Source organism: Tetrahymena thermophila, assembly GCF_000189635.1.
Source record: "Tetrahymena thermophila SB210 genomic scaffold scf_8254579, whole genome shotgun sequence".
Lineage (NCBI taxonomy): Eukaryota > Ciliophora > Oligohymenophorea > Hymenostomatida > Tetrahymenidae > Tetrahymena > Tetrahymena thermophila.
In genome coordinates, this window is record NW_002476350.1 from 92751 (window position 1) to 120289 (window position 27539).

Below are 27539 nucleotides of genomic sequence, written 5' to 3' on the forward strand. Positions count from 1 at the left end.
TTAAAGATATTATTTTTAGCTTTTTAAACTGATATAATTAGATTTTAAAAATTAGCATACAATTTTTATATATTAATTTATGCTTCAAATTCATAAAAAAGTAACATAAGAAGAAATATATAAAATAACTACCTTTAAAAAAAATTATATCTGTAAAATTTAGCTTAGCAAAATAACTTAAAAGTGATTATCTAAAATAAAAGCAAATAGTTTTTGATCAGTTTGAATATTAATTATATTTTAAGATTTTGTAAATCAATTATTTATTACCTTTAATTTAATTTTATTATATACTTTTATATTTAATTCTATTTTTCTCATGTTTAAAATTGAAATTGACCAAAGAATCAATCTATATTTTTCAATCTTAAAAGCATTTTTTTATTATGAATATCATCATTTTTTTGTGACTAATCAAAACTATTCAATTCTATGTCTTTAACATGCATATTATTATTGCGATTAACTTATCAGTTTTAATTTGGCTATTTTAATTGTATTTTTTTTCATCTAAAAACAAATTTTTCATACTTTTTTGCATTTCATTTACTTATTAAATCATTAAATTTTGATATAATTTATTTTTTATATTAAGCACATCATATTTTTAGCTCTCAAATAATGATTTTCCATTTTATTTTTAATTTATTAAAATATTTGCTTTATCTATTTTAAAAAATTTACTTTGTAAAAATAATAGATATAAAAAAATATAATTTAAAAATATTAATAGGCAAAAAGATTATTACTGAATTTTAATGAAATATTATTTTTTTACTTTTTGTGTTTTTTTATGAAAAGAATTAAATAGCTTTTTTTAAAATAACTTTAAAAACATTTAAATTATAATTCTCTTAATTTAAAAATGGATAATTAATGAGAGAAAAATAACAAAAGAATCCTTTTTAAAATGGATTTATTGTGCTTTTTTATATAAAACATAAATAAGGATTAAATTTATTTGCTTTTTATATTTATAAATTTGACAAAATTAGAAATTGCATTCTAAAAACGAAAGATTTAAATTTATTAAGCAAATACTATGATTGTAATGAAATATTTAGTTATACATTTAAATTTGAAACAAACAAATTTTGTTGCATCAACAAATATTTATTTATTTATTTATTTTTTAGTTATTAATGAATTTAAGAGTAATTTACACATATATATTTATTTTCTTTTATGTTTTAATTCCTTGAATAAAAAAGTAATTGTTTGATTTTTTTCAATCTAAAAGCGAATTTTCAGCTTCATTAAAATTTGCTTCTTGTTAATTTTGTTAATTACTTTAACTAACATACTTCTAGTATATCTGGTGATTATTATGGTCGCTAAATATTTGGTTATAGCTTTAGTATTCGTCAGATTAATGAGTAATATTATTATTTTCTTTTGTGAAATCTTAATTTGTTGAAAGATGCTCAAGTGACCCATCTTCAATTTTTTGATCTTCTTAATTTGTATTGAATTTAGGAGAAAAGAATAGATTCTTTCTAAAATCAGATTTATTCTTTGAACGCTCAGTTAAATTAATATTTTCCTCTCCTATCTTAGATTCTATGAAGTTTATGAAATCTCTGCAAGCTTTTAAATTTTTGCTGCCATTTACTCCTATCTAATTAATCAAAATAGGCTGCGAATTTGAGGAATAGATCTAGGATCCTTGGCTTATGCTTTATCTGTTGTCGGTGATTTAGCTTGGTAATTAATGATTATTCTATTGGTAGTCTTAAGCTTAATAATTAATAGAATAATTATTCTCAATCTAAAATTAGTTGCTGTTTTATTCATTAGAAATTTAATTTTACACGTCACAACCTTTTTAAAATAAAAATTGTTATTATTGGAAGGACCTTTATTAATTTTCTTTTTAATCATAGGAATTTTCTTAGTTATAAAAAGAATTATTCTAAAAGGACTCTCTTGTTTAAAGAGCTCCGCACATTTGACTGTAACTCTTTTACACAACTTAAAGCTAGCTGAATTGTGAGTTAGACTATATTGAACTTCTGTTTTCATTTTTCTGCTTTTAGAGGTTTTCATGATTTTGAATGCAGTGAGTAAAAGAATCTGTATGCTTGTTATTGGCATTAGGATTTAAATTACTGAGATAAATTTATTAAATTTCATGTTAAAAATATTATTATTGTTATTGTTATTATTATTTAGGAGTGTAAATCATAGAATTAGTTTAGTTGTTAAAGCCATTGCTTATGTCAGCAAATTTCGAAGTAGAGTTATATTCTTTATTTTGATCTGCTTCGTCATTGAATGAGTTATTCACAGTAAAATTGTTACTGTCTAATTCATATTAGGTATTCTGATTCTCTTAGTTTTTAAAAACTTACTCTCCAAATGTTTGCTATTCATCTAAATCCTCTTAAAGCTAGCTTTATTATTATTCTTTTATAAAAGCAGCCATTAATTTACTTTCTCCACCCTAAAGAGTAAATTAAGAAACATCGACACTATTTAGATAGTCGTTGTTTTTTTATTCTTTTGTAATTAAATTTGATCCATAAGGAGAGCTGTTTGTCTGTAACTAGGGGCTTACTGATCCATTCTTTATTATATCAGAATAAAAGGTGTTATTTCTAGCTTGATTTGCATGAATCTTCTCCAGTATATTCTTATATTTCTCATTACCAGAGCTTTTTGTTGCAGATACTGGTTCTTCATTTATCTGAGCATCCTACTAAGAAAACAAAGTTCTAAAAGCTCCAGTTTATTATTTTTAAGAGTTGGTTTAGCTATTTTTTACAATCAATGAAATTTATGAATCGAAATTATTATGGTTTATTTCATTTACTTAATTTTATTCTGGTAAAGGTTAAAAATCAGCTTAGTTTAACTAATAGAAATTAAAATTTTTGGATTTGCTTTCTTTAGATGTTGTAGAGTTTATTTAATTTTGAATCTAATGTAATTAATTGATATTGTTTTAGTCATTTTAATTTAAACTATTTTAACTTTGATTTCTAATTTGGTTGTTTAAGATTTCATTTTAGAATTATCGAGTTTAGATATTTTAATTTTGTATTTGATTTTATTAATTTAAAAGTTAGTTTTATAATTGATTTTATTAATTTAATAGTTTTAGATTTTGTTAATGCTAAACTTGATTTTACTAATTTTACAGTTGATTTGATTAATTTAATGTTTAATTTTATTAGTTTGAAAGTTGATTTTATTAAATTTATAGTTAATTTTAACAGTTAATTTGTTTGATATTTTGAGCATTCAATCCAGCAATAGGAGTGTCATTTACACTCTATCTTGAATAATACTTGAGTTAATCTCTTTTATTCTTGTTGTAGAGATCTGGAGATTTGTATAGATCTTCTTCCTATTCTTCTGAGGTCTTTATTTAATTACTTTGAACTATTTAGGAAAACTATTAGTTTTGATTGTAATTTTTCAACTGATTAGCAAGATTAGAAATAGATTTAACCATAATTGAGGAAGTTTGAGAAATTGGAAGTATGCTGTTTGTTAAATAGCAAAATTTGTCACTTGTATTTGCAAAATTACAAATGCTTTGAGATTCGTTATTATTTAAATTAGTTTGCTGAATAGTATTTTTTTGATTTTAAATTTAGTTTTCTTCAATAATTTATTAGAAATTATCTTCATTTATTTGTTTGCTGCTAGTTATTTGTTCATTTTATTAATTTTGCTATAATTTTAGTAACTATGAAATACCAATTCGTTGATAAATTTATGACTGCTAAACTTATGTTTTATCTTCTTCTTAATTGAATTCTTGAGATGCATATGATGGCTCGATAGAAATGTTTTGGTACAAACTTTTATTTGACTAGAGAGGTAGTTCCTTCTTTAGATCATTGACTTCATTTAATTGATTGTTAACTTAGTTATTAAATAATTTAGAATTTTTTTTTATCAAAGTGGTTTGATACTATTAAACTTAGAATATCTTTTGAATCTGATTTTCGTTCGACTCTGTAGAAACTTTCATCAAAGGAATAGTTTGTTACTAAAGATCAGCGAAGTATTCATTTATAATTTATATCTTTTATTTATAGTTTTCCATTATCGCATTGAATGAATCTAGTTCAATACTTTACAGTATCGAGTCATGATGAACAAGAATATCACTTGATATTTGATTCAGCTCGCTAAAAATCTCTTTTGCCTCAGAATTCAAGCGAGTGTAAGTGTTTTCATTTTCTATTTTTAGCTTATTAATTTCTGAAAGAACCCAGTTTTTCCTCTCAATTAATTCTCTCTCAATTTTCAAAAAGGTATTTTCAACTAACGAAGCAGATTTTGTGTAAAACTGAAATAGCTACTCTCTTTTGTGGATCATTCTATCCATAATATTCTCGTGTTCAGGTTTCTTTTACAAAATGATGTTTAATAAATGCTACATCTCCTGTTTCATTTTGTTTTAAGTTGTTTCTTTGACAATCTCTTCAATTTTATACCCCTTTGTGGCTAATTCAATTGCACATCTTGAACAAATCGTTGATCTCTCTGAGTTGAAACTCGCTATATATTTTGCCTTATTTTATATAATAAAAAATAGAATTATTAATAAATCCTAAAAATAAATATTCAACAATCAATAAATTAATCGATCATCGATCAGTAATATAATAGAATGAATGAATAAAATATCTAATGATAATTTATTTAAGAATTAAATATTTAGAATACCTTCTTATTAGGATGTGTTTAACATGGATAAAAATTATTTTGATCTGTCAAGTCATCATCATCATTTAAAGTATTTACTCTAGTGTTGACAGAGGATTTATCTGCGGAAGAGTAAGGAAGAGAGTTTGCCTCGGTAGATAACTAATTAGCTTAGGTAGATATCCTTTACAATATTTATTTAGTAAAAGTATCATTATTTTCTAAAAAGGATTTAGCTCTGTCTGTATAGGCTTGCTATTTATTTAAGTTTTCAGCTAATAATTATATGCTATTGCTATCCTTTTGGTTTAGTTTGCTAGCCAATTGAGCAATGAATTGATTCATTTCGCTTTTGTCTTTCATTGTATTACATTTCTATTTAGTATTTTCTTCTTCACTCACTACCTGCATATTTTAATTGCTAATGCAGGATGTTTACCTTGCAGATTTAGGGTGATTTATTAAAGCTATTTTTTTAGGTAGAGTATTTGATTTTCCATTAATTGATTGCTAGCTTAATGAATTAATGATGTTACTATGAATATTTTCTTTATTAACAAATATAGATCCATCTTGGTTGTTAGAGTGTATTAGTGAAACAGTTTGCTTTTAGTTAGTTGTTTGTCCGTTTTATGAACTTATAGAATTACTGTTTCCTTTTTTTGTTTAAAATTTCTACCTCTAAAGTAGAGCACTACTACTTTTTTGTTTAATGATCTTTTAATCTATAGGACTCAAGCTTGTTCTAGTAGTTTTTTAAAGAGGAGCTTTAAATTGGTTGGTTTGGTTTTACTAAACTAAAGAATATGACGGTTGTATTTTGGATTGATTTTAAGCTAATTAGATGCTTAAAGAGTGTTTTTAATTATCTGGTTTTTAGTTATTAAGATTCTCAATCCTCAAAGAAGAATTGGCGTGTTTTACAGACTGAGATCCTAGTGATAAATTCTAAGAGCGTTTGATATCTTTCTTTTGAAGATTAATTGTCCCAAAGTAATGTTGCATGAGGTCCACAGTAGGGATTTATGAAAAAGCTTAATTCTGTCTTTATAATTGGGATGAAATTTATTAAGAGAATTGTTAGGGTAAAGTGCTACTCTTTCCTAGCTGCATTTAATAAGTATATATAATATTTAATATTAATTGCGCTTCTTTGTTAAATCTAAATAATAATACTTGCTTGTTTATTGATTTATTTATTTATTCAGTCAATATTAAATATCCTTATCAAAACAATCATTCATTCATTATCAAATAAAATTTTTGAACCTTTTTTGAATTTGAATTAAATTTTGATCACTAAATATCTTCAAAGCTTTCAATTAAATAATTGACATTCATACTATGATATTTTGATTTCAAGAAGTGCGCAATTTTTTATCTTTATTTTATTTAATTTTTATCTTCTATCCAATATTTCATTCATGTTTTATTTTTTTTAAATCAATAAAAATCTAATTTTTAAAAATATTTTTCATAGATTTTTCTTAATATTAATAAAATATTGTTCATAAAGCAGTATTTTTATAACAACAAAGGTTATAATAGCAAATTTATAAAAAGATTTAAAATTCAGTTAATTTTCATAATTTTTTCTTTTTCTCTATTAAATATTCCTGAAAATTAATTGGATTAAGAAGAAAATAAAAGTTAATTTTTCATTGAAATATAACGATACAAATAAAACATCAATTATTCACTTAGGTTTTCTATTTTCTTTCTTCTGTTTAATTGCTTTAAAATTTAATTTTATATTTTTAAATGAATGAAAATATTCATAAAGTGATTTAAAACAAATTATTTTTAATCATTTTTATCTTTTTCACTTTTGAAAATAAATTGAATTAAAAGAAATGAATTTTAAATTAAGAGGCAAAGATAAATAACTTTCTTTCTACTATTTAATAGTTTTTATATAAAAAAATATTGATAAAGATATTTATAATAAATATATTTTCGTTTAATTTTTATCTTTTTCCCAATTAAAAGTCTTGAAAATTATTTGGATAAAGAAGAAAAAAACTAATTGAATTTTAAATTAAACTGGATATAATTAAAATATTAAATATTTCACTGATATTCTAAATTTTCTTACTGCTTTTAATAGAGTTTTTAAAATCAAATTAATTTATTTTATTAAAAACATTAAATTTGAATTTATATGGATTGCATGTATAATCAATTATGACAACTTTTAAATAAACTAAAATAAATTTAAATTAATTCAAAATAATTTTGTTTTTGTTTACTTTAAAATGAAAAGAATTGAAATTCTAAAAGATCAAAGTTATTAATTAGCAAATACATAAAAAAAATGTTTATCTATATTATATTGTATTAAATATTTTAAATTTTCTATATATTTATTAGTTGACAGAATTAAATAGACTGTAATTTAGTATTTATTTATATATTAATGTATGTAAGTCCAAAAAAGTTCTAGATTGAAACAAAGCTATTGATTATAAATAAATTGTATATTTAAAGCTTTCATCAAAAAATTAATTAATTATTTCTAAAAATTTAAATTATATACAAAATCAATCAATTAATCAAGCATATAAAAATTAGCAAAAATGGAAGAATAATAAAATAGTCAATCTTCAAGCAACCCTCTAGAACATTTCCATAGTGATTTTTTCACTGTTGATGAAATCTCGAAGGCTTTTGATGAAGTTTAGGAAAGATGTTTTAGATACGATGAAGAATGCACTGACTAAGGAATAGCTCCTTACATGAAAACCATAGGAGATTTAAATAAAATTCAACAATCTATTATTCGTCATTCTCTGTTTTCCATCAATGAAGAATTAAACGAAATAGCAACAGAAAATCTCAAGTAATTTAAAATTAGCTTTAAAGTTGTTTAGATAACAAAATTCCTTTTATTATTAGGTATTTGCTCGTTCCATATTATATGGGATATGTCTACTCTAGAATAAATGAAGATAGAAAAAAAAAGTTAGAGTTTTCACAGTTGTTCTTAAGTGAATTTTTAAAGCTATTAAATCACTATGAATTAGTGAATAAGGAAGTAATTCAAATTGCATACATCCTTGTTTTAATTTCATTTTCTTTTAGGTTAAAAAGCAATGGAAAAATTTAAGTGATGATAATAATTATCAAATTACTCGTGATGAGAAGATTGCAACTTATAAGGAACAAAAGAATTTAGAAAACAAATTAAAAGTAGATTTTTAAATAATAAATTAACTAATTAACATAATGATGAATGTTTTTTCATTTAAGAATTTAGAAAAGATCAAAGAAGAATCAGACCGCAGAGAGATTATTACAACACAAATAAACATTTGTATTTACAAGTCTATTGATCTTCTTCGTTCAAATGTATAGGAAGTAGAAATTCTTGATTATAAAGAAAAAATAGAAAATGACCCTAAAGCAAAAGAATAACACGAAAAAATTATGAATAGACCACTTCCTAAGCCAACTGTTACAAAGATAAGCGTAATTATAAATAAATAAATAGATAATCCAAATTAATTTTATTCTAGAATAATATTGAATTAAATTTTGAAAATAATCTTGAAAAAATTTTATAATAAAGAAACCAGATGACAAGAGTGTTCCCTTCATGTTAGAATAAAATAAAGGAAAAGTTGATTACTTGTGTCATGGATGTGCTTACACAATGGGAGAAAAAAGATAGGAGCTAATGTAATAGGTAAATTAAAGACATTCCCTTTTAAGATTTTTTAATCATACAAATTAATAAAAGGTATTTACTCCAGGTACTACTATGCCAACAGTAAGTTTGGACTAATTAGCTGATATAGAAATTGGTAACATGTAAAAAATGAAGGACTCTGAAGAAGCAGCCAAAAAAAGATAATAAGAATAAGAGGATGCTGATTCTGATAGAGACTCTGTTGGAGATGCTAAATAAGAAGAAGCTCGTAGATGGGACGATTGGAAAGACGAAAACGAAAAAGGTGCAGGAAATCGTTTTGGCAAATGAAAACAGAAATATGCTTACATATAATTTTTTTGGATAAAAAATTCATAAATTGATGAATGAGCATTTTATATTATACAAAATCAATCATTTAATATTTTTTCAGTTTTAAATTAAATAAACCTTTTAATTAATAAATTTTTAAATCACAACTTAATTAATTAATCTTTGTATTTTATTTCAAATATTTTTATTGTTTTTTAATCAATTAATAAATTAATTAATTCAAATAAAAAATTAATTTAGATGTTTTTATTTGTACAGCTTTCATGTTTAATGAATATTTTAAGCAAAGAATATTTTATTTATTATTTTAAAAGTATATGTAAAGGGAATAAAAAATGCTTCTTTTTATATTAGATTAAATTAGTTTAAAAGATTTAAAGAGATTTTATTTAATTAAAGATATAAAGATACTAAATATCTATTTATCTTTTGACATTATTTGACTGAATAGGAAAGTATCATTTGAATGAAATGAGCAGAGAATCAAAAAGATAAATAGATAGATAGAGATTATGAAGATTGATAATCACACCTTTGTTTATTTATAAATATATGTATTTATATATAAATATGCATTGATAGATAGATAGATGAGAGAATTGAATTGACAAGGAAAAAAAGATGAGGAGGAGAAAGAATAAAATGATAGAGAGGAATAAAAAGAAATAAAAGAAAGGAAAAACAAACATTGAAATTAATTAATTAATAAATTAAAATAAATAAGAAACTAAAGAAATTAAATAAATTAGGAAATTATTTGACTAAAAGTTAGAATAAAGAGAATGGTTTTTCACTATACAAACTTCGTTTAAGAAACCAACGCATGGTGGTTGAGAAGAGTTAGACCTGTAAGCGATTGTTTAAAAATTTAGCTAGAATAATAACAAATCTTTAAATGCTTAGTTTTTGGGAAAATAAAATATTTTAAGCCTGCAAATTGAAAATAAAAACAGTTTAGATCTAAAAAGAAGCATGATATTTGTTATTTTCTTGTTTAATTTATATGTTTAATTCATAAGTAATATTCTTCAAATTGTAATATCATAGGTTTACTGCACAGTTCTTGCTTACTATGGATGGTGGTTATATGATAGATATTACCTCTTTGGTAAAAATGCCACTCAAGATATTAGAAAAGATACCACTGAGGTTTGGGAAAAGCGTGCCGCCTTAAATAAAAGGTATAATATAACTATCTTTTCATTTTTGTTTTGCTCATATTTTCATCTTATTTCGCATATCAGATTATTACTAGCAAAGCATCAAAATTCAAAAAAACAAGCAACCTCATATCAAATTAATTCATATTTTAAAATATGGCACACAATCATTATAACTCTTCTTATTATAAAATAGAAACTGGGGTTACAACGCTCATTACAAGCCTGAATTAGAAAGATCCATGAAAAAAGTTCTCTATGCTGATCGTAATTCACTAATAAATTATCCAAGATTTTCAATTAGCACAAATGAATAATCATATAAAAAAAATATATTAACAAGAAAAAACAAAGCATTTAGCAATTTAAATTTGATTAATGGAGACTAAGTTGCTTTGTTAAAAGCGAATTGTTTGCATAAATTTGATTAAATATGTCAACATATTGGGAAGACTTATTAAAGATTAAGAAAACTCGTAAAGCAAAGAACTTAATTTATTTGCATATCTTATTTATTGCTTATTGCAAAAAAAAAAAACCTAAAAGATAGACAATATATATTTTTGATAGGCATTCTTCATTCGATTCATATGAAATAATTGATTGATGTTACAAGAAACAACTTAGTCATCCTAAAAAAACAAATAAATACTTTAAAATATCTATCATACCATCTCAAGATTAATATCATTTTTTATTTATTTGAGCTGGAAAAATAAAATACCTTGTTAATATCCATAAATGCTTTTAAAGTTAAATAAAAATCTTACCTAAAATTAATGATAAATATTTTATTTAAGTTATGAAATCAATTAATACATAAGAAACAAACATTATAAATTTTAATCATTTGTGAAAAATACAATTTTAGTTTAAACAAACTGATAAAACCAAATATTTTTAAAAGAAATTTAAAAAATATTTATTTTGTTAACAGAAAAATTAATCATTTATATTTATTAATAAATAAAGCTAATTACAAATTCCCCATTGAATGGCCCGAAAGATATATGGCTGAAACCAAAACCTTGGAATAAGTTATGGACGAAGAAGAAAATTGGGAATACTACAAGTGAGAAAACTGTCACTTGATTTGAGGAAGACACAAAATTCACCAAAACTTGCTTCTTAATAATAGAAAATGTAACTTGGTGAAAAAAAAGCAAGCAATCAATAAAAAGCAAACTTCCTCTAAAATATATAAAAATGATTAGCTAGCTATCAACAAAAGTGGAATTAATATAAATTTAACGATTATTAGCTAGCTATCAAAATATCAGTCAATCTAATTCTAATTTGTAATTTTCAAAAGCCGAGTTAAGTCTAATAGATAAATCATATTTAGAATATTATACAAATAAATTTAAGCTTTTGTGTTCTTCATATGTATTTATCTTTTAAGACATGTATATTTCTCAAATTTACTTATAATATCACCAATCATATTATATCTTGCTCACTACTATTTATCACACTTCAGCATATTCCAAAAATTTAATTCATTTCTTAAAAATAAACTTCAAATAAATAAATTTTTATGTATTAATTACTATTTGTTAATATAGGCTAATAAATTTATCTTTTTTTGGATTTTTAACGTTAACAATTAATTAATTTTTAATCATGTTTTAATTTAATTTTTATTTTAATTTTTTAATGATATTCATAACTTTTTAATCAAATTTTAAAGTTTTTGATGGAAATATTTTCTAAATAAAAAAATTCGATAAAAATTATTTAAATTCAACAAATGGGAAAATAATTCACAAAAATAAGTAAATGATAAAATGGTTTCTATTTTAGGTTAAAAGTGATAAAGTCAGCAAGCATACAGTTTAGTTGAAATAAGCAATTATAAATAAAAAGGAATCATATTTGAATATAAAATTTATAAATAGATATTAAGATTATTTTGATGTGATATGTTGTAGTTTTTAGTATCTATTTTTACTGAAAAAGTGAGAAGAAATTTAAGATTTGAGGGAAGATTTATTTATTTATTTTATTTTGGTTAAGTTAGAGGTATTGTATCATTAATTAATATTTTTAATACTATTTTTTTGTTGTTAAAGGAAGAGAACACTATTTGTTTGTTTATTTATTTTATTTATTTGTTAGGTACTGAATTAGCTTGTGAACCCATTTTTTTATATTACATTATTAATAACTATTAATTAGATAAGTTTGTAATATTTTTAATTGAACTTAAGTAAGATGTTTTTGTGTTTAAACATCTCAGGAAAAATAATTTAAAGCATTTAAATAATCACTCAAATATTTTATTTTATTAATTATTCATTAAAAAGTTGTTGAGAATATTTTTTTTTGAGGGATTAAATGATATTTTTTTATTTCTTATTCATTTCATTCGTTGACATTTTTTTGAACAAAACTCCAATTTTCAATCTTTTTTTTCTAGTTTGGTTAGTTTAAGTCATACTCAGCGTCTTTGAAAATGGTTGCATTTTGGTAGTTGTAATTATTTTATGCTGAGCCATGAATGTCTATGCATTCTAGAATTTCTTCAGGAACAGTTGTCATTCTTTAGTAAAGAGAATTCCAATCCATTTTTTTAAAATAAGGATGAGACTTTACTTCAGTTATAGTTGGTCTCATATCATATTATTTGTGTAGCATTTTCTATTTTACAATTAAAAAAATATTAAATTTTTGAAATATTACTTTTTCTTTGAAACAAAAATCATAATGATAAATTTATTTTTTTTTACTTCTAACAAGTCTTTGCATTAAGGAGAGAAATTTTCATTAAATTATACTGGTTAGCTTTTAATGTTTTCAAACAATGCTGATAGATCTTAGTGATAGAATGGAGGATTTCCTTAATACATTTCATACATTATGCACCCTATACCGTAGATGTCTGTCTTTTTTGTTGCTCCTATCTTAAGCAACTGTTCTGGAGATATGTAGGCAGGTGAACCACAGAATGATTTACATATTTCATTTTCCTTTACATTTTCTCTACTTAAGCCGAAATCTGCTAATTTTATATAGCCGTCTTAGTCTAAGAGTATATTTTCTGGCTTTAAATCACGATATACTACATTCATATTATGAAGATATTCTATAGCTAAAATGACTTAAGCTATGATAAATTTTATAGTTTTTTCCTTCATACCATTTTTTTATGCCAAAATTAAACCGAGATCTCCGCCAGAACAGTACTCTAAAGCCATGTAAATGTAATTCTAAGTCTAATAAAAATAAATGAAATAATTATTTAAAATATATTTTATTCAATCTTACTTGAAAGCTGGCATAAAGATTAATTATAAAAGGATTTCTGCATTTCTTCAATATATTTAGCTCAGTTTGTGCATATTTTAAATAGTTCTTATTGAGCAGTTGGTTCTTTTTTAGAGACTTTATTGCATAAAACATATTTTAATGATTCTTTTTTTATGCTAAAAATACTCTCCCAAAAGCTCCACTGCCAATAATATCAAGAATATCAAAACTGCTTAAGTGTATTTTTTCAGAGTCATTAAAGTATTAAGGATTTAGGTAAGACTTTTTAGATTTGTTTGAAATTAAATCTTCATTTTTTGACTCTTCAATATAATCAAGTTTAAAAATGTCTATCTATTTTTAAGTATTTTGCATCTCCGAAAAAACTGTTGTAGTTGTTTCTTTATTAGCAAGCTTTGGGTTTTAATTTATTTAGTTATTGAATGAGATAGGTTGTAAAATCGGTGAGTATTTGTTTTAAATTGGAGGATTATCTGTAATTCTTTTTTTATCCTCTAAAAAGAATATCTAATCGGGATCTTCAATCATGCTTGTTAGCAAAATACTTCTCTGCAGTTTTTTGTAGTTATTTTAATGCACATAATCTGAGATTTTTCTTTCAACATATTTGCAATACTCCATAGCTTTTTGAAGATGATGTAGCCAAAGTGTCTAAGTGCTCTTGTATTTAAAACCAATGATAATTTCAGAAACATAGGAGATTTTTATATAAAAATAGCTTTTATTCATAAAAAGAGTGGGTGTAACCTCCTAAATAGCTTCTATATCTTTAATTGGATATATATCTCTAAATTAATAATAATTAAAAAAATCACATTAAAATTTGTAAAATTTAATCTTCAAATTACTTTGGTTTCTTAGGAATATCTTTTTCTTTTTCGTAAAAGATCAAAGAGCATATCTCTGGATTAATTTCTAAGCATCTTTCTCTCATGATAAAAGAAAAAACCTATCTATGAACTCTTCCTCTGATCAGAGCTGGTTTTTCAGGTATTTCTTAAAGAAAACTCTTTTATTAAATTGAAAGAAATAAATAAATAAGTATAAAATTAAATATAGGAGAATAGTGAGTAACTTAAAATTAGTAGCAAATTTTTAATTTAAAAATGTGGATTAGCAAAATTAAATCAATTTAAATTAATCTAGCTAGCTTAATATCTCAAGCATAAATTAATCAAAAACGAGATTAGAGAAATTCGAAAAAAAAAAAGATATGTTAATTATTTATTATCTTTTATTTGATATTTTGTGGTAATAAAATTGGGTCCCTCTTTATTAGAAAAAGACTTTTATTTATTGAAGAGATAATGAATTATTTTTAAGTTTGATGAAATATTTGATTTTTATTTAGATGTGGTTTTTAAATTCAACAAATAATAATTTATTTATTTATTTATTTACTTCTTAGAGCAGATTAACTTCTTCTTTACTTAGTTATCTAACTGAATTGCTATTTGAATATGATTCTTGAGTATTTTCAAAGTAGTTTGAAGCCAATTTATTTGTTAGAGTCACTACAGAGCTTCTGTCAGTTGAATTGACTGATGTTTATATGTTATTGCTTATTACATCGTTTTTGGCTGAGCTATAATCTAAAAAATCTTTTGTTGGACTATCATAAGTGGAAAGGGGTCCTTCAGACAAACTATTTAATCTAAATATATCATAATCTCTGCTTCTTGAATTGAGTTGATTATTTTTACTTTAAACATAATTATCGCATAAAGCTCCCCCACCTTAATCTAAAGTCTCTCCTAGATCAAGATTTGAATCATGTAGTCTTTAAAGCTAAAGAATGTTACTAGTTTTGCTACGGCTGGCTATATTATGTTCTTCACCACATGTATATTTTTGCTTCTACAATTATATTTTTTGTAGCTTTTTATAATATCTCTTGTGTATATCCTGTTTATTTGTAAAAATAAATACTCATTATAACTAACTAACTAATACATTCATTATAAGCAACAAATAATAAATTCAAAAATGCACTCAATTTAAAAAACTTTCTATTTCGTTTATTTAGCTTGTTTGAAATTTTCAGATAGTTTAACAATTAAAATAGATAAATTGTTCTAGTTCAAACACAACCTAACTCTTTTAGTCTTCTGTTTAAGAGATTTTTATAAATACATTGATTGAATAAGTAAGATGTGTGCTTGATTTATGAATTCTCACCTCTCTTAGTTTAATCATTTTTTAATATATTTAGTTCTAAAAGATATGTGCTTAGATGTTATTATTTGATTGTTTGATTATTTGATGCAATATTTGCTTATATTCTTTTTTAATTAAAAAGGTAAAAAACTTACTGAAACATTCTTCGTGTAAATCTAAAAAATGGGAGACTCATTTTCAAAAATCTCAGTGAAGTCGATTTGCTGGCTCATTTCAGAGAGCTTTATCTGATTATTAATGAAAAAAGGAAGTTATACAATAATGCAGCTGTGAAATATTTTATATAAAGAATAATTGAAGGCCAATTTATATAATCCAAATAATTGCAGATTTAATGCTAATTACTAGTTTGCCAAATTTTATATATTTTATTATTTAGTCGTTCTTTCTGATCAGAGTAGCATTCTAAATTATTTTTTAAAACTCATCTATGCTCAACACTTTACTTTCTAATCGAACTAGCTCGGTTTTTTGTTGACCCCAACTAGTTGGGTATCGAATAGTCACGTTCATTTAGCTGGTTTATGTATGTATGAGTGAGTAATATTTTGAATTTAAGTAAGTAGTTTGTTTGGATGATTTTGTTATAATTTAATCTTTGATTTCACTTAAATTACAAATATCCTTTTTCTTTATTATCAGCTTAATTGAAATCTTGTTTATATATTTTTTAGATTTTTAATTTTTATCAAGTTAAAGTCAAAAAATATGTAAATTGGTTGATGTTGTTTTTTTGAATTATTAATTAATTAATTCATTCATTTATTATAATCATATCTTTGGTTTCTAATAAATTAGCCAATCAAACAATTTCTAATTTATATTTAGCGCTTGAATTATTAATTCTGCTTCTATTTATTTATTTTTTTATTTATTTTGCTATAATCTTAAAGACTTTATCAATCTTTTTTTATTTTTTAGATATGCCCTTACATTACTACCTTTATTTTATGATTGTGATCTACTATCGTCTTACTTCACTTCTTAAATTTATTATCAACAAATAAATTTTACTTCCCTCTAAATTTAGTCTTCATTTAATTAGTATTTTAGGATATTTAGATTGATGTAACAAATAATATTTTGAAACTATTTTATAATAAATAAATACTTTATTTTTTTTAAACTTTTGAATTTTGAATAATTTAATTATTAAAATACTCTCTTAATTTTTGTAATATTTATAATTTTTCTGATATATCAACCAACATAAAAAGAACATTTAGTAATATTAAGCAATCATAAAAATTTTATTAAATAAATTATATAATAATAAAATTAAAAATTAATTTATTATAATGTCAATCTTCATTAATCAAGGCTTATTTATAATGCCTTTTATAAGGATTTTCTGGATTTTTATTTATTTGAGAAATATAAATTTTGTTTGAATAAAAACTAATTAGTATTTAACAAACATACAGTATTTATATATAAATTTTAATAAAGACATAATATTTTTTTATTTAATTGTTTTATATAATAATCAAATTCCGTTTTTAAGAATTGCTTCAGAAGTTTCAATGATTGTATGATATATTCCTATGTATTACATATCTAATTATTGCAAGCTCTTTTGGTTATCCATGATTAAATATTAGCCACTTTGTCTTAAGGTTTCTTTAAACAGAGGAAAGACTTTAGCTTTTTCTACAAATTCTTCATGAGTTAATTCTTTTTTGTGAATAGTTAAATCTGGTCTTTTTGTTTGATAATACTCGTGTAAAATAGCTGCAATATCTTTAACCCACATGGATTAAGAACATATTATATATCTTTGTCCTTTTGTTACTTAAGATAATGAATCTTAAATAGTTACAACGTGAGCTGCAGCAATATCTCTAACATCAACAATACCAAGGCAAACTGGTTGAGGTATTAACTTGCCATTAAGAAGACTAAAGAATAATAATAAATAATGTTATAGTAGAATAAATTAATTAATAAGAGAGTTACTTGCTAATAATTAATGAACTAGCAGATACTTTTCCTTATAGAGGTGGGCCAAGGACAAGAGTTGGATTTATAACAGTAAGGTTGAGTTTTTCTTTATTTTCTTCGTAGATTTTCCAGGCTTCTTTCTCTGCAAAATATTTAGATTATCCTATTGTATTTAAATATATTACATAAATATATTATTTAGCTTAAAAATTTAATATTTTATTACCATAAAAACCAGCATTTTCGTGATTCTACCAATCATTTTCATTGAAGTAATTTCTTTCATAATTTCCTTCAAAAATTGCTTTACCTGAGCTGGTTAAAACAACTTTCTTAACAGTTTAATGGTGTCTAACACATGCATTTAGAACATATTAGGTTCCTTTTACAGCAGGAACTATCATTTCTTCTGCACTTTTTGCATCATAATAAAAAGGAGATGCTACATGAATTACATATTAGCAACCACTTACAGCTTCATCCCATCCCTTCTCTTCATTCAAATCAGCTGAAACAAAAGTCATATTAGGATGATATTTTTAAGGAATAGCCTCATAGAAATGTTAATATTTTGATTTATCTTGAGCATCTCTAACAGTACCTCTAACTTTGTAATTTAAGTGAAGTAATTAATTAACAATGTGGCTGCTAATATAGCCGCTAGCTCCTGTAACCAAAACAGTGTAGTTACTATTTTTAGCTAATTGTTCAGCCTTTTATTTTTAAGAATATTATTGGATATAGTTTGTGAAATTTATTTACATTTTATGCAAGCTTTTTGATGTTTAAATTGTCCATTTTGAAATATTATTTAAATAGTGTTTTTATGATTAATAAATCCTTTTGAATTTTATTTTATAATAATAAATATAGTGAATAATAAATATAAGAACTCAGATTATTTAAACATATTAAAAGCAATTAAAAATTGTAAGCAATTACAACAAAACATAAAAGAAAAACTCTAGAAAGTTTTTAAAATTTATTTTCTTTAAAGTAATTTTAAAAACTGTAAATAAGAATCAGTGAGAAATGAGTTTATTTATTCTTTTTAACTCTTTAAAATATTTATATTTGAATATTCATTCAACATCAATGCATTTTTAGGAATTCATTATTTTTGTTGATATTTTAATATTCTATTTTCATATTTAAGCAATATATTATCTTGGCTTAAATTATAAATTTATATTAAAATTTCTAAGAAAATTAAACAGAAAAATTCTAGAAATTCAAAGGCCAAAACTTATTAAAAGTATTTAAATAAGTTAAAGATATAATGTATCACAAATTACTATAGCAGTAAAGTCCTTTTTAAGAATAAAATTACTATAATTAGTAAATCAAAAAGAATTAAAAAAAATGAATGTTACATTTTAAGTCTTATAAGATTAAATAAATGAATTTGTTAATTTACAATAATAAAAAATATAAATAAAATTATTTATTTTTATGCAGTTTAGCTTTATAAAATAAAATCTTCAGGATTAAATTTATTATCTTATCCTAAAAAGAATTTTAAAAAATTTGTAAAAAGAGGAATAACTATTATTTTGTTTAAAATATAAATTGATATTAAAATCTGTAAGAACATTTTTTAATTCTAAAAAGAAAAATTCCAGAAATTTTAAGACTATAAGCTGATCAAAAAGGATTAAATAAGTTAAAAATAAGACCTTTCACAAATAACTACATTCACATAAACTTATTTAAGAATAAAATTGCTTAGATGTTTAAACAAACTCATAATTAAAAAGAAAAAAAATAAAAATGTTTAAAGACTTAATAAGTTTGTAATAATTTTAAAATAAATAGTAAAAAATATAAATTAAATAATTTATTTTTATAGTATTAATATCTATAAAACAATAGCTTCAAGAATATATTTATTTATATCTCTATTTTTAAATAAATTTTTAAAAAGAACTATTTAAAAAAATATATTTAAAATATGTTTCATAAATTTATAAATAAAATTATTTTTTTTGAGCATTTTTATTAGATTTAAAAAATAAGAATTAAGATGTTTGTTTACTTCCCAAATTATAAATTATTTTTTATTTAAAAAGATTTAATTTCTAGAATAATTAATTGGGATTTTAAAAATAATTTAATTTAGAGTAAAATATTTCCTTCTGTTTTGATTTTTAATTTAAAATTTAGTTGTTGGTTGAATATTTGTGTGTATTTAAATCAAAAATTTTGCAAAAAGAAAATAAACAAATAAAAAAACAATCAATTAAATTATTAATAACTATTTAATTATTAATAGGTCTATTATTGAAAATAAATAAACTTTTCATAAGTAATACATTGAATGTCAAAAAAAAAGAAAGATAAGAAGGGTCAAGCTAATCCCTTTTAATTGACAGAAGCTGAATAAATAGCTTTGGATACTTTGTAATATGAATAAAAAAATTAAGAAGAAATAAAAGACTAAATCAGAAATTATTTTATTTATTTTATAGCTGAGTTATGGTTATTGTAACTTAAATTATTTTAAATTATCTTAAAAGGGATACCTAAAAATTCAAAACAATTATTGGTCAATACAATCTCAGGGCAAATAAATTGTAAATTTATTTTTAAAATACACAAATTAGAATTATTTTTTATAGGACAGAAGAAGTAGATGAGTTAAAAGAAATTGTTAAGAACATCGATAGGACTAATGTAATGAATTCGATTGAATATTTATTGCTCAATCGTAATGAATAATTTTAAAAATGTAGCTAAAAGATACAAGAAAGAAGGAGAAATAAATAATAAAAAATGAAGATGAAGTAGTATAAGTATAGCATTAAATTGTTGATTAGCAGAATGAATATGGGACAAAAATTTTGAGATTTGATGATGAGAAAGAGCGATTCTTTAGATGTATTTAGATATTATTGATATATTATTATTATAGGATTTTTAACCAAAAACTCAAGAATAAACATATTAAAATAGAGCAAATGATTGATAAAGCAAAGGAAATAGCTGATCTAAAAAAGAAAATTGAAATGTCTATTTAAGAAAAAAATTTTTTACTTGCTTTTCCAGTAAGTTAAATTAAATCTTTTACTATTTTTAATGCAAATATAAACAATAAATACTTTTACTTTATATTTGAAAGCAAAGAGAAAAGGAATATTAGGAAACAATCGTACAGTTAGAGTAAAGTGCAGTAGAAGCCAAAAAGACTCATGCAGATGAAATATAAAAATATGAAAGGAATTTCTAAAAGTAAAGGAAAAAAATAGAAGAAGATTAAAAAGAGGCCATTGAAAAAATCAGATAAGCTGCTAGTATTGTGGCTCAAAAAAGTAAAAAAACAAACAAACAAACAAAAATAATTTAAGGGAATTTAAATTTAACAATTTTTTGATAATATAAATAGAGATAAGAGATGCAGAGTAAACAACAAAAGAAAATATAAAATTAAACTAAGACTTAGAACTTCACAAGAATGAGCTATAGCAATTATAAATTGAAAGAGAACAAATAACTCATTAGAATAATTAGTATAAAAGAAGTCTAGCGTAAAACCATGAAGGACTTACTGAATACTAAACAGTTAATCATAAACAATCTGTTAAAATTAAAAAACTCAAAGAAAAAGTTGAATACTTAAAAGATTTTTTGGAAAAGGTTTCATTTATTTATAATTATTTTGAGGTTAAGATTAGATTTAATCGAATTTATTTTTTATTAGGAAAATAAAAAATTCTAAGATGAAGTTGATTCTTTATAAAAAATTCATTAAAAGACCATAGCTGAAATGGAGTATGAATTGAAATGTAATATTTAAATAAACGAAATCTATTAATTAGATAATAATAAAAAATAAATTATATTAATAGGTTTAAATGAGTAATTAAGGAAAAGATCTAAAGAAATAAGAGATATAAAAGGAGTTTGTTAAATGATTTTAGATCAGAGATCTGACATAGAACAATTCTTTCTTGAAGCCTTAGATTAGGTTAAAGAAGAATAGCATTCTAAATTTTTAATAGGGTAAAAAAGTTTATAAAATGATAGTTAGTAATCTTACTCTTCTTCCAAGATTAAGTTGCCTTCTCTTAATTCAAGGAGCTACAAGGTAAATAATACATAAAACTGTACCAAATTTTTTTATTTTGTATTTGGTTGTTTATAAAAAGCACTCGTTGGTTTATAAAAATAAAATTGATGTTAGCTAATTAGAAGAAGAAGATAAAGACAGGATTTTAAGAATCGTATTTTAAAAAATGAACTCAGGTATTCCACCTAAGCCTTGGAGATAATATTATGATTATAATACAATAAATGATGGAAATATGTAAGAAAGAGATGAAGAAAATGATATAAATGAGTCTAATTCCCGTGTGGATAGATATAGATATGATGAAAACTAAATATAATCTTAGCATAATGATTCTCATCTATAGGATTAATATTAATAATTCGTTAATGACTAATGAGTGAGGATTTTTAAAAATGTGAATCAAAAATAAAATTATATTTAAAGTTAAATTAATTAAATAAATAAATAAATAAATAACGTATGAAATCAGTATAATTAGAAGTAATTGTTTATATAACTTTTTAGTTATTATTCAGTTGGTATCAATCCATCAATAAATCAACTTATTAATCACTCTATTGATCTACATTATTCTAGTATTTATTTTTAAATAAACATAGCCTAAGATAAAACAGTTTATAAAAATTATTCCAGTAATTAATTCTATTTAAATCTAATTTTTATTGATCAATATGAAAACTTTTTGATAAGATTTATTAGTTTTATCTTTTTATTTATTTATCTAATATCCACCAAACCTCTAAAATTAGCCCTCAAAAACAAATAATAAATACTCTTTATATTTGAAAATTGGATAGAAAAAATACATCTTAAAATGGAAATCTATTATATTGATTCTTATAATATTTTTAAAAATTAATAAAGAGAATTTGTTAATAAGCAATTATTTAATAATTTAAAGCAAATCAAAATTTAAAAAATATTTTATAAATGATGAATTTTGATTAAAAATATATTTATTATTCTTAGAGTAACTTGGAAATATCAATAATATTTATGTAAATAATTAAGTAAAATAAAGTTTAGCCTTTTATTAACTATTAATCAAAAATTAATTACTTGAATTGGTTTCTTATTTTAAACTCAATTTTATTTACGAAAATAAAATGTTATTTTAATTAAATTTAATTTCAAACTTATTAATCTACTTTTGCTTATTTTTATTAAAAAGGTTTAACTCTTGAATGAGTTTTAAAGTAGTATTTAATATATGAAAATTAAAAAAATTAAATTAAATCCTTAATTAGAATTCTAATAATATTTTATATTTTTTATGAAATAATTATTAAATAAATTCAACAAAGATGGTTTAATAAATTTTGAAAATAAATGTTTTCAATTTAAAATTTTTTGGTAAATAAATAAATTTGTGTATTTAGTTTATAGAAAATTAAATTTTTCATTTTAAATTTAAAAATTAAAGAATTTAAGTACTTATATACAAGAGTTTTTTTAATTATAAGTAAAAAATAATAGAAATAGATTCAATAAATAGCTAGAGCAACTTATTTGTTAAATGAATTCTCTCAAATTTTTTATAAAATATTAAACTTATTTCAAATTTATCGTTAATTCAAATCTTAAATATGTATTAATAAAATATTTAGTAAAATAATTAAAATCCTTCTTAAAAATATAAATAAAATGAGGAAGGAATTATTTATTCTCTGAATTACAAAAGAAAAATTAAAAAATTTTCTAAATTTTAAGAAAAATTATTTATTATATTTTATATTTGTGAAGTTATTTGAAATAAAGCAGGTATCTAGGTAGGTATTTTTATTTAAAATAAATATCTTTATATTAAATAAATTATTATTCTTTATGATATTTGTTAAGCAAGTTATTGAATTATTCATCTTTCTTTCATTAATTTTATTTACTGAAATCTTCTGAGATCTCAATTTCTTTCTTGAAATTATTTGTAAAAATATCTAAAATATTAAGGATGAATGGATATATATATAGTTTCTGGAATATGTTTTAAAGTATCATAATTTTAATTGTATTTTTTTTAATTCATTCTGATAATTTATGGCTTGTTTGTAGCTTAAATTTCAAATTCATAATTTAAATAAATTCATTTTTTATTATTTACGTGTTAGTTGATACTAAATTATTTTTAAAAGTTAAATTAGGGATTCATCAGAAAGTAATGAATATCCTCATCCGAATGTTTATTTTACATATTCTCCTGATCATTACATTTCATTAAAGATTAATCACTTAAAACTTATAAAAGTACTAAATTAAATATTCAACTTTTAAAAAACTTTTCTTTAAGACATAAATAATTTATTGGTTGAAAAAGATTCTAAGTAGTTAGTTAATTTATAAAATAAATGAATAATTAAAATAGCATTAGAGAAAGGTTGCCTAGCACTATTTAAGTTCAAACAAGCTAAATAAAATCATAATAAGATGATGATGATTTGGTATGTCCTATTTGCAGTTATGTTATATGGGAACCTGTAGGTTGCGCAACTTGTAAGCTACATGTTTGTCTAAAATGTATATAAGATTGGTAGAATAAAGGAAAAACTACTTGCCCTATTTCAGGTTTTATTAAAATAAAATATAATATATTTTTTGTTATTAATTATTATTTAATAATAACATAAAGGATGCAAATAGTTTTAAGATGAAAAGCCACATCCATACTTTTATAAACATTTATCTAGCTTAAAATTAAATTGTTAAAACTAAGAAAAAGGATGCTAGGAAACTATTTTATATGAGCAATATCAAAAACATTTAGAAAAGGAATGCATGTTTGTTGAAGTAAATTGCCCTGACCAAGGATGTGAGGTTGTTCTTTTAAAAAAAGACTTGGAAGAGCATTTAAAAGTTTGTGATTACTTTTTAGTAAAATGCGAATACTGCGAAAATGATTATTTAAGGAAAGACAAAAAGGATCATGAAGAATATGTTTGCGATAGTTTTCCTGTAAAATGTGATAATGAGTAATGCAATGAAATTGTTAAAAGAGCAGAACTTAATAAACACTTGCTGAGTTGTTTATATAAGCTAGATATTTGCAATTATTGTTAATAGGTATACAATTAGACATAAAAACATTTGCATGAGCAGAATTGCAAAGAACGTAAATTAAAATGTAAAGGATGCAAGATTGGATTTAGGCAATTAGAACTTAAAGATCATTAAAAAGAATGTGATTAAATAAAATTGAAATGTAAACTATGTCTATAAGAATTTCCTCAATTCGAATTTAAAGATTTGCACAATAAAGAAACGTGCATGGAACATACAATATTGAGTTTATAAAAAGAAAACTCAATACTCAAAGAACAAAACTAGTAGCTTATGCAATAGTAAAAAACAATATAATCAAAATTAGATTAGATAATGAATGTCAGTCTTTTAAATAGAAACTCTTAAAGTGAAGTTTTAGAATTAGAGTCTTTGATAGAAGAATGTTACTAAAAAATTATGTCAATTTTAGATTAGTAGTAATTTCTAAGTCATTAAAAGAAAAAGCATAGTTGTTCATTCACTGATGTTCGTCTTGCTTTGAAGCACTTTGACTTTTTAAATTATTCTAGCATTCTCTACAATGGATGGGGAAAGTTACACTGCTCTGATTGTTTTAATTATGTAAAAAAAATAGAACCTTTAATAGCTCCCTTACTAGCAACTATTTCTAATTCAGAAAATCAAATTAAAATTTCAAAATATTACCAATTTAATAATAAATAAAATAATGAATGAAATATTAATTGTTTATTTTATAATAATTTTTCGATTAACTAAGAATTTTATATTTATTTATTTATTTACTTACTTAATAAGTAAGTTAAATTATCAATCTAAAAAAGTCAATTAGGGGAAATCCTATTTTTTAATAATATGATTTTAATTAAATATTTATTAATTTATAGCAATAAAAATATTAATTAATTATCATTTTTTATTAAACTAAAACATAGATTTGTAACCAAAATCAAAAAACATAAACTGAACAAAGTTAATAAAAACTTCTTTTAAAAAAATTTTTTATAAATACTATAGGCTCTTATTAATTAACACCCAATTTTTTCTTTAAAAAAATTTTTTTTATTAACACCCAAATCAAGATAAAAAAATAAAATATATTCTTATGAAGATTTAAAAATTTTTCTTAATGAATATAATATCTCCTAGTTAATTAATTAATTAATGCTTTTTTTTAAATATTCAAAAAAAACAAAAATAACAAATTATTATTTATTTTTTATTTTCGAATAGTCAATAATTAGATAAATTAAAAGTAGTTAATGATTTTATTTATCTATTCATTTATGATTTTGCATTAGATGTGCAAGCATAAAATCATTACTTTTTATTATATCTTTTGCTGCCTATTTTTTTCTATTTAGATAATTAATTTAATATGGCTCTGGACCAAATTTACAAGAAAAGTAAAAACTATTTTATCCTTTTATTTCTTAAGCTTATGTAATTTCTTTCCACATTTAATCATACCATTTTAAAATTTCATCATCATATCCTGGATCTATTACTTATATTTGATTAACAGAACCTAGTTTTATTTAAAATATTTTTATAAGCCTAATTTAACTATCATTATTTATAAAAAATAGCTTACCTATTCTTGCATTTACTTGTCTAGTATTTTATTTAATAGTATTGAATGCTTCAAAGAATTCTACATCCTTTTCTCTATCGTACAGCCTTTCACCTATTAAAACCCAATGTGATAAATCAAGATTTAAATAAATATTTGGACAATTCTAAACTACTAGCTAATTTTTATGAAAAAATAAATTTATTTAAGAAAATTAATCCAATCATAAATTCGAAATATTTATTACAATAATAAGGGGATAGATAGATAGACAGACAGATATGTAAGCTATCTATAAAAAAAACTGTATTTACCTTAGTAATATACGGATTATAAAGAGATCTTTGTCTGCAAGTTTCATGATTTATAGGAACATCTAATTATTCTTAAAACTACTAAACTTTAGTAAAAAATTCTAATGTTTAATCTATTGTCCAACAATCGCGCCCAGAATGCACATTTATAACACTTGGATTAATTTTTAAAGCAGTGTCTATTCCTTTTTTGAAAGAATCTAGGTGTGCATTGATGTCACTTGAATAAATAGGATAACCACAAGTATAAATTTCTGCAACATAATCAAATCCATGTCTATTTTTAGTTTTGAAAGGATCAAGTTGATTTCTTTCTATTGAAAATTAAACTGGTATTTCTATACCTTGATAGCCTTTTTCCTTAAGATTTTTAAAGGTATTTCCCCAGTTTCTTTTTTCGCTATTTTAAGCAAAGAAATCCTAAAAATTTCTAATATATTTTCTTTTCATATCTTTTTGATATGTCTTATTTTATTAATTTAAGTATTTTTAATTATTTCTGATACAATCAATAATCCAAACAGAAATAATGTGTACTCATTCTCTCTTCTATATCAGGTATCTTTCTGGAATTTCTGTTTGCAAGTAAAGTGGTATATGATAATAAATAAATAAATAAATAAATAAATAAATAAATAAATACGTTGGTTTATGATAAATAAATAAATAAATTGATCAACAATTAGTTTAAAAGAAGATACTTTTAAAATTTAAAATAATAAAGAGTTGAAATATTTTTTATTTGTTTATTTATAAATGTATTCTGGAATTTAATAATTTAATAATTTACGCCATTCAAATAAAGTATTGTTTTTAATTTTAACTTTATTTACTTTTAAAAGCAAGTTTAATTATATATTTTGTTAAATGTGGATTTTATAAATATTATTAAATCATTAACTTTGTCAATTAAAAAAATAAATGCTATATTTACAGAGTATAAAATTTAGATATTTTAACTGGTTCGCATATTAAAGATATATGCAAGTAAATTTTTATTTTCTATCTTTAAGATAAAGCTTATTCAGTTTATAATATAGTTTATCATCTTAAAATAAAACATTTTATCATAAAAATAATAAAAAAATTAACTTTTTAATATTTTAAAGTGAGACCTAGTAAAACAAATTATTCTGTGTAGTAAATTTTGGTATTAATTAAGTGAAAACTGTCTAAACGGAATACCTAAAGGACCAAAAATTTTACACAAATAGAAAGGTTCTCCTCTACTTATAGAGAGATTTTACAATGCATAAATTATATATATTTATGAGATTATAAATATTTAATTTTTATAGATTAAATTTGAGTACAAAAAAATAATTAAATCTGATAAAGAGATGACTAATATATTTCCAAAGAATATAAAAAATTGCAA

At 22.1% G+C, this 27539-nt stretch overlaps 8 protein-coding genes across 8 annotated transcripts; 4 read left to right on the forward strand and 4 right to left on the reverse strand. All coding sequences in view use genetic code 6, as the record gives it.

Moving 5' to 3' along the window:
- Nucleotides 1–1228: 1228 nt before the first annotated feature.
- Nucleotides 1229–5847, reverse strand: TTHERM_00666350 (hypothetical protein; the record flags this gene model as incomplete). The annotated part of the gene is made up of 2 exons (XM_001020004.2): nt 4684–5847; nt 1229–4528 (listed from the first exon to the last, which is right to left on the reverse strand). The coding sequence occupies exons 1-2, from the start codon at nt 5773–5775 to the stop codon at nt 1229–1231; spliced, it is 4392 nt and encodes a 1463-aa protein (XP_001020004.1). The 5' UTR covers nt 5776–5847.
- Nucleotides 5848–7238: 1391 nt separating this feature from the next.
- On the forward strand, nt 7239–8641 carry TTHERM_00666360 (TAP42 protein; the record flags this gene model as incomplete). Its single annotated transcript, XM_001020005.3, has 6 exons — nt 7239–7501; nt 7558–7696; nt 7744–7851; nt 7912–8130; nt 8231–8347; nt 8402–8641. The coding sequence occupies 6 exons, from the start codon at nt 7239–7241 to the stop codon at nt 8639–8641; spliced, it is 1086 nt and encodes a 361-aa protein (XP_001020005.2).
- A 785-nt stretch (nt 8642–9426) lies between these two features.
- On the forward strand, nt 9427–10880 carry TTHERM_00666370 (transmembrane protein, putative; the record flags this gene model as incomplete). Its single annotated transcript, XM_001020006.3, has 4 exons — nt 9427–9492; nt 9692–9825; nt 10001–10071; nt 10777–10880. The coding sequence occupies 4 exons, from the start codon at nt 9427–9429 to the stop codon at nt 10878–10880; spliced, it is 375 nt and encodes a 124-aa protein (XP_001020006.1).
- Nucleotides 10881–12168: 1288 nt separating this feature from the next.
- TTHERM_00666380 (Serine/Threonine kinase domain protein) lies at nt 12169–15765 on the reverse strand (the record flags this gene model as incomplete). The annotated part of the gene is made up of 7 exons (XM_001020007.2): nt 12169–12444; nt 12534–13019; nt 13072–13861; nt 13923–14083; nt 14476–14979; nt 15387–15479; nt 15598–15765. The coding sequence occupies 7 exons, from the start codon at nt 15763–15765 to the stop codon at nt 12169–12171; spliced, it is 2478 nt and encodes an 825-aa protein (XP_001020007.2).
- A 973-nt stretch (nt 15766–16738) lies between these two features.
- On the reverse strand, nt 16739–17991 carry TTHERM_00666390 (3-beta hydroxysteroid dehydrogenase/isomerase family protein; the record flags this gene model as incomplete). Its single annotated transcript, XM_001020008.3, has 4 exons — nt 16739–17150; nt 17209–17356; nt 17420–17906; nt 17956–17991. The coding sequence occupies 4 exons, from the start codon at nt 17989–17991 to the stop codon at nt 16739–16741; spliced, it is 1083 nt and encodes a 360-aa protein (XP_001020008.2).
- Nucleotides 17992–19510: 1519 nt separating this feature from the next.
- Nucleotides 19511–21638, forward strand: TTHERM_00666400 (coiled-coil protein, putative; the record flags this gene model as incomplete). The annotated part of the gene is made up of 10 exons (XM_001020009.2): nt 19511–19593; nt 19710–19766; nt 19812–19866; nt 19926–20070; nt 20146–20237; nt 20312–20501; nt 20576–20826; nt 20891–20975; nt 21039–21277; nt 21339–21638. The coding sequence occupies 10 exons, from the start codon at nt 19511–19513 to the stop codon at nt 21636–21638; spliced, it is 1497 nt and encodes a 498-aa protein (XP_001020009.2).
- Nucleotides 21639–23604: 1966 nt separating this feature from the next.
- Nucleotides 23605–24991, forward strand: TTHERM_00666410 (TRAF-type zinc finger protein; the record flags this gene model as incomplete). Its single annotated transcript, XM_001020010.1, has 2 exons — nt 23605–23821; nt 23886–24991. The coding sequence occupies 2 exons, from the start codon at nt 23605–23607 to the stop codon at nt 24989–24991; spliced, it is 1323 nt and encodes a 440-aa protein (XP_001020010.1).
- Nucleotides 24992–25554: 563 nt separating this feature from the next.
- Nucleotides 25555–26611, reverse strand: TTHERM_00666420 (xylose isomerase domain protein TIM barrel protein, putative; the record flags this gene model as incomplete). The annotated part of the gene is made up of 3 exons (XM_001020011.1): nt 25555–25802; nt 25869–26025; nt 26162–26611. 3 exons carry the CDS (start codon nt 26609–26611, stop codon nt 25555–25557), a joined length of 855 nt encoding a protein of 284 aa, XP_001020011.1.
- Nucleotides 26612–27539: the final 928 nt, after the last annotated feature.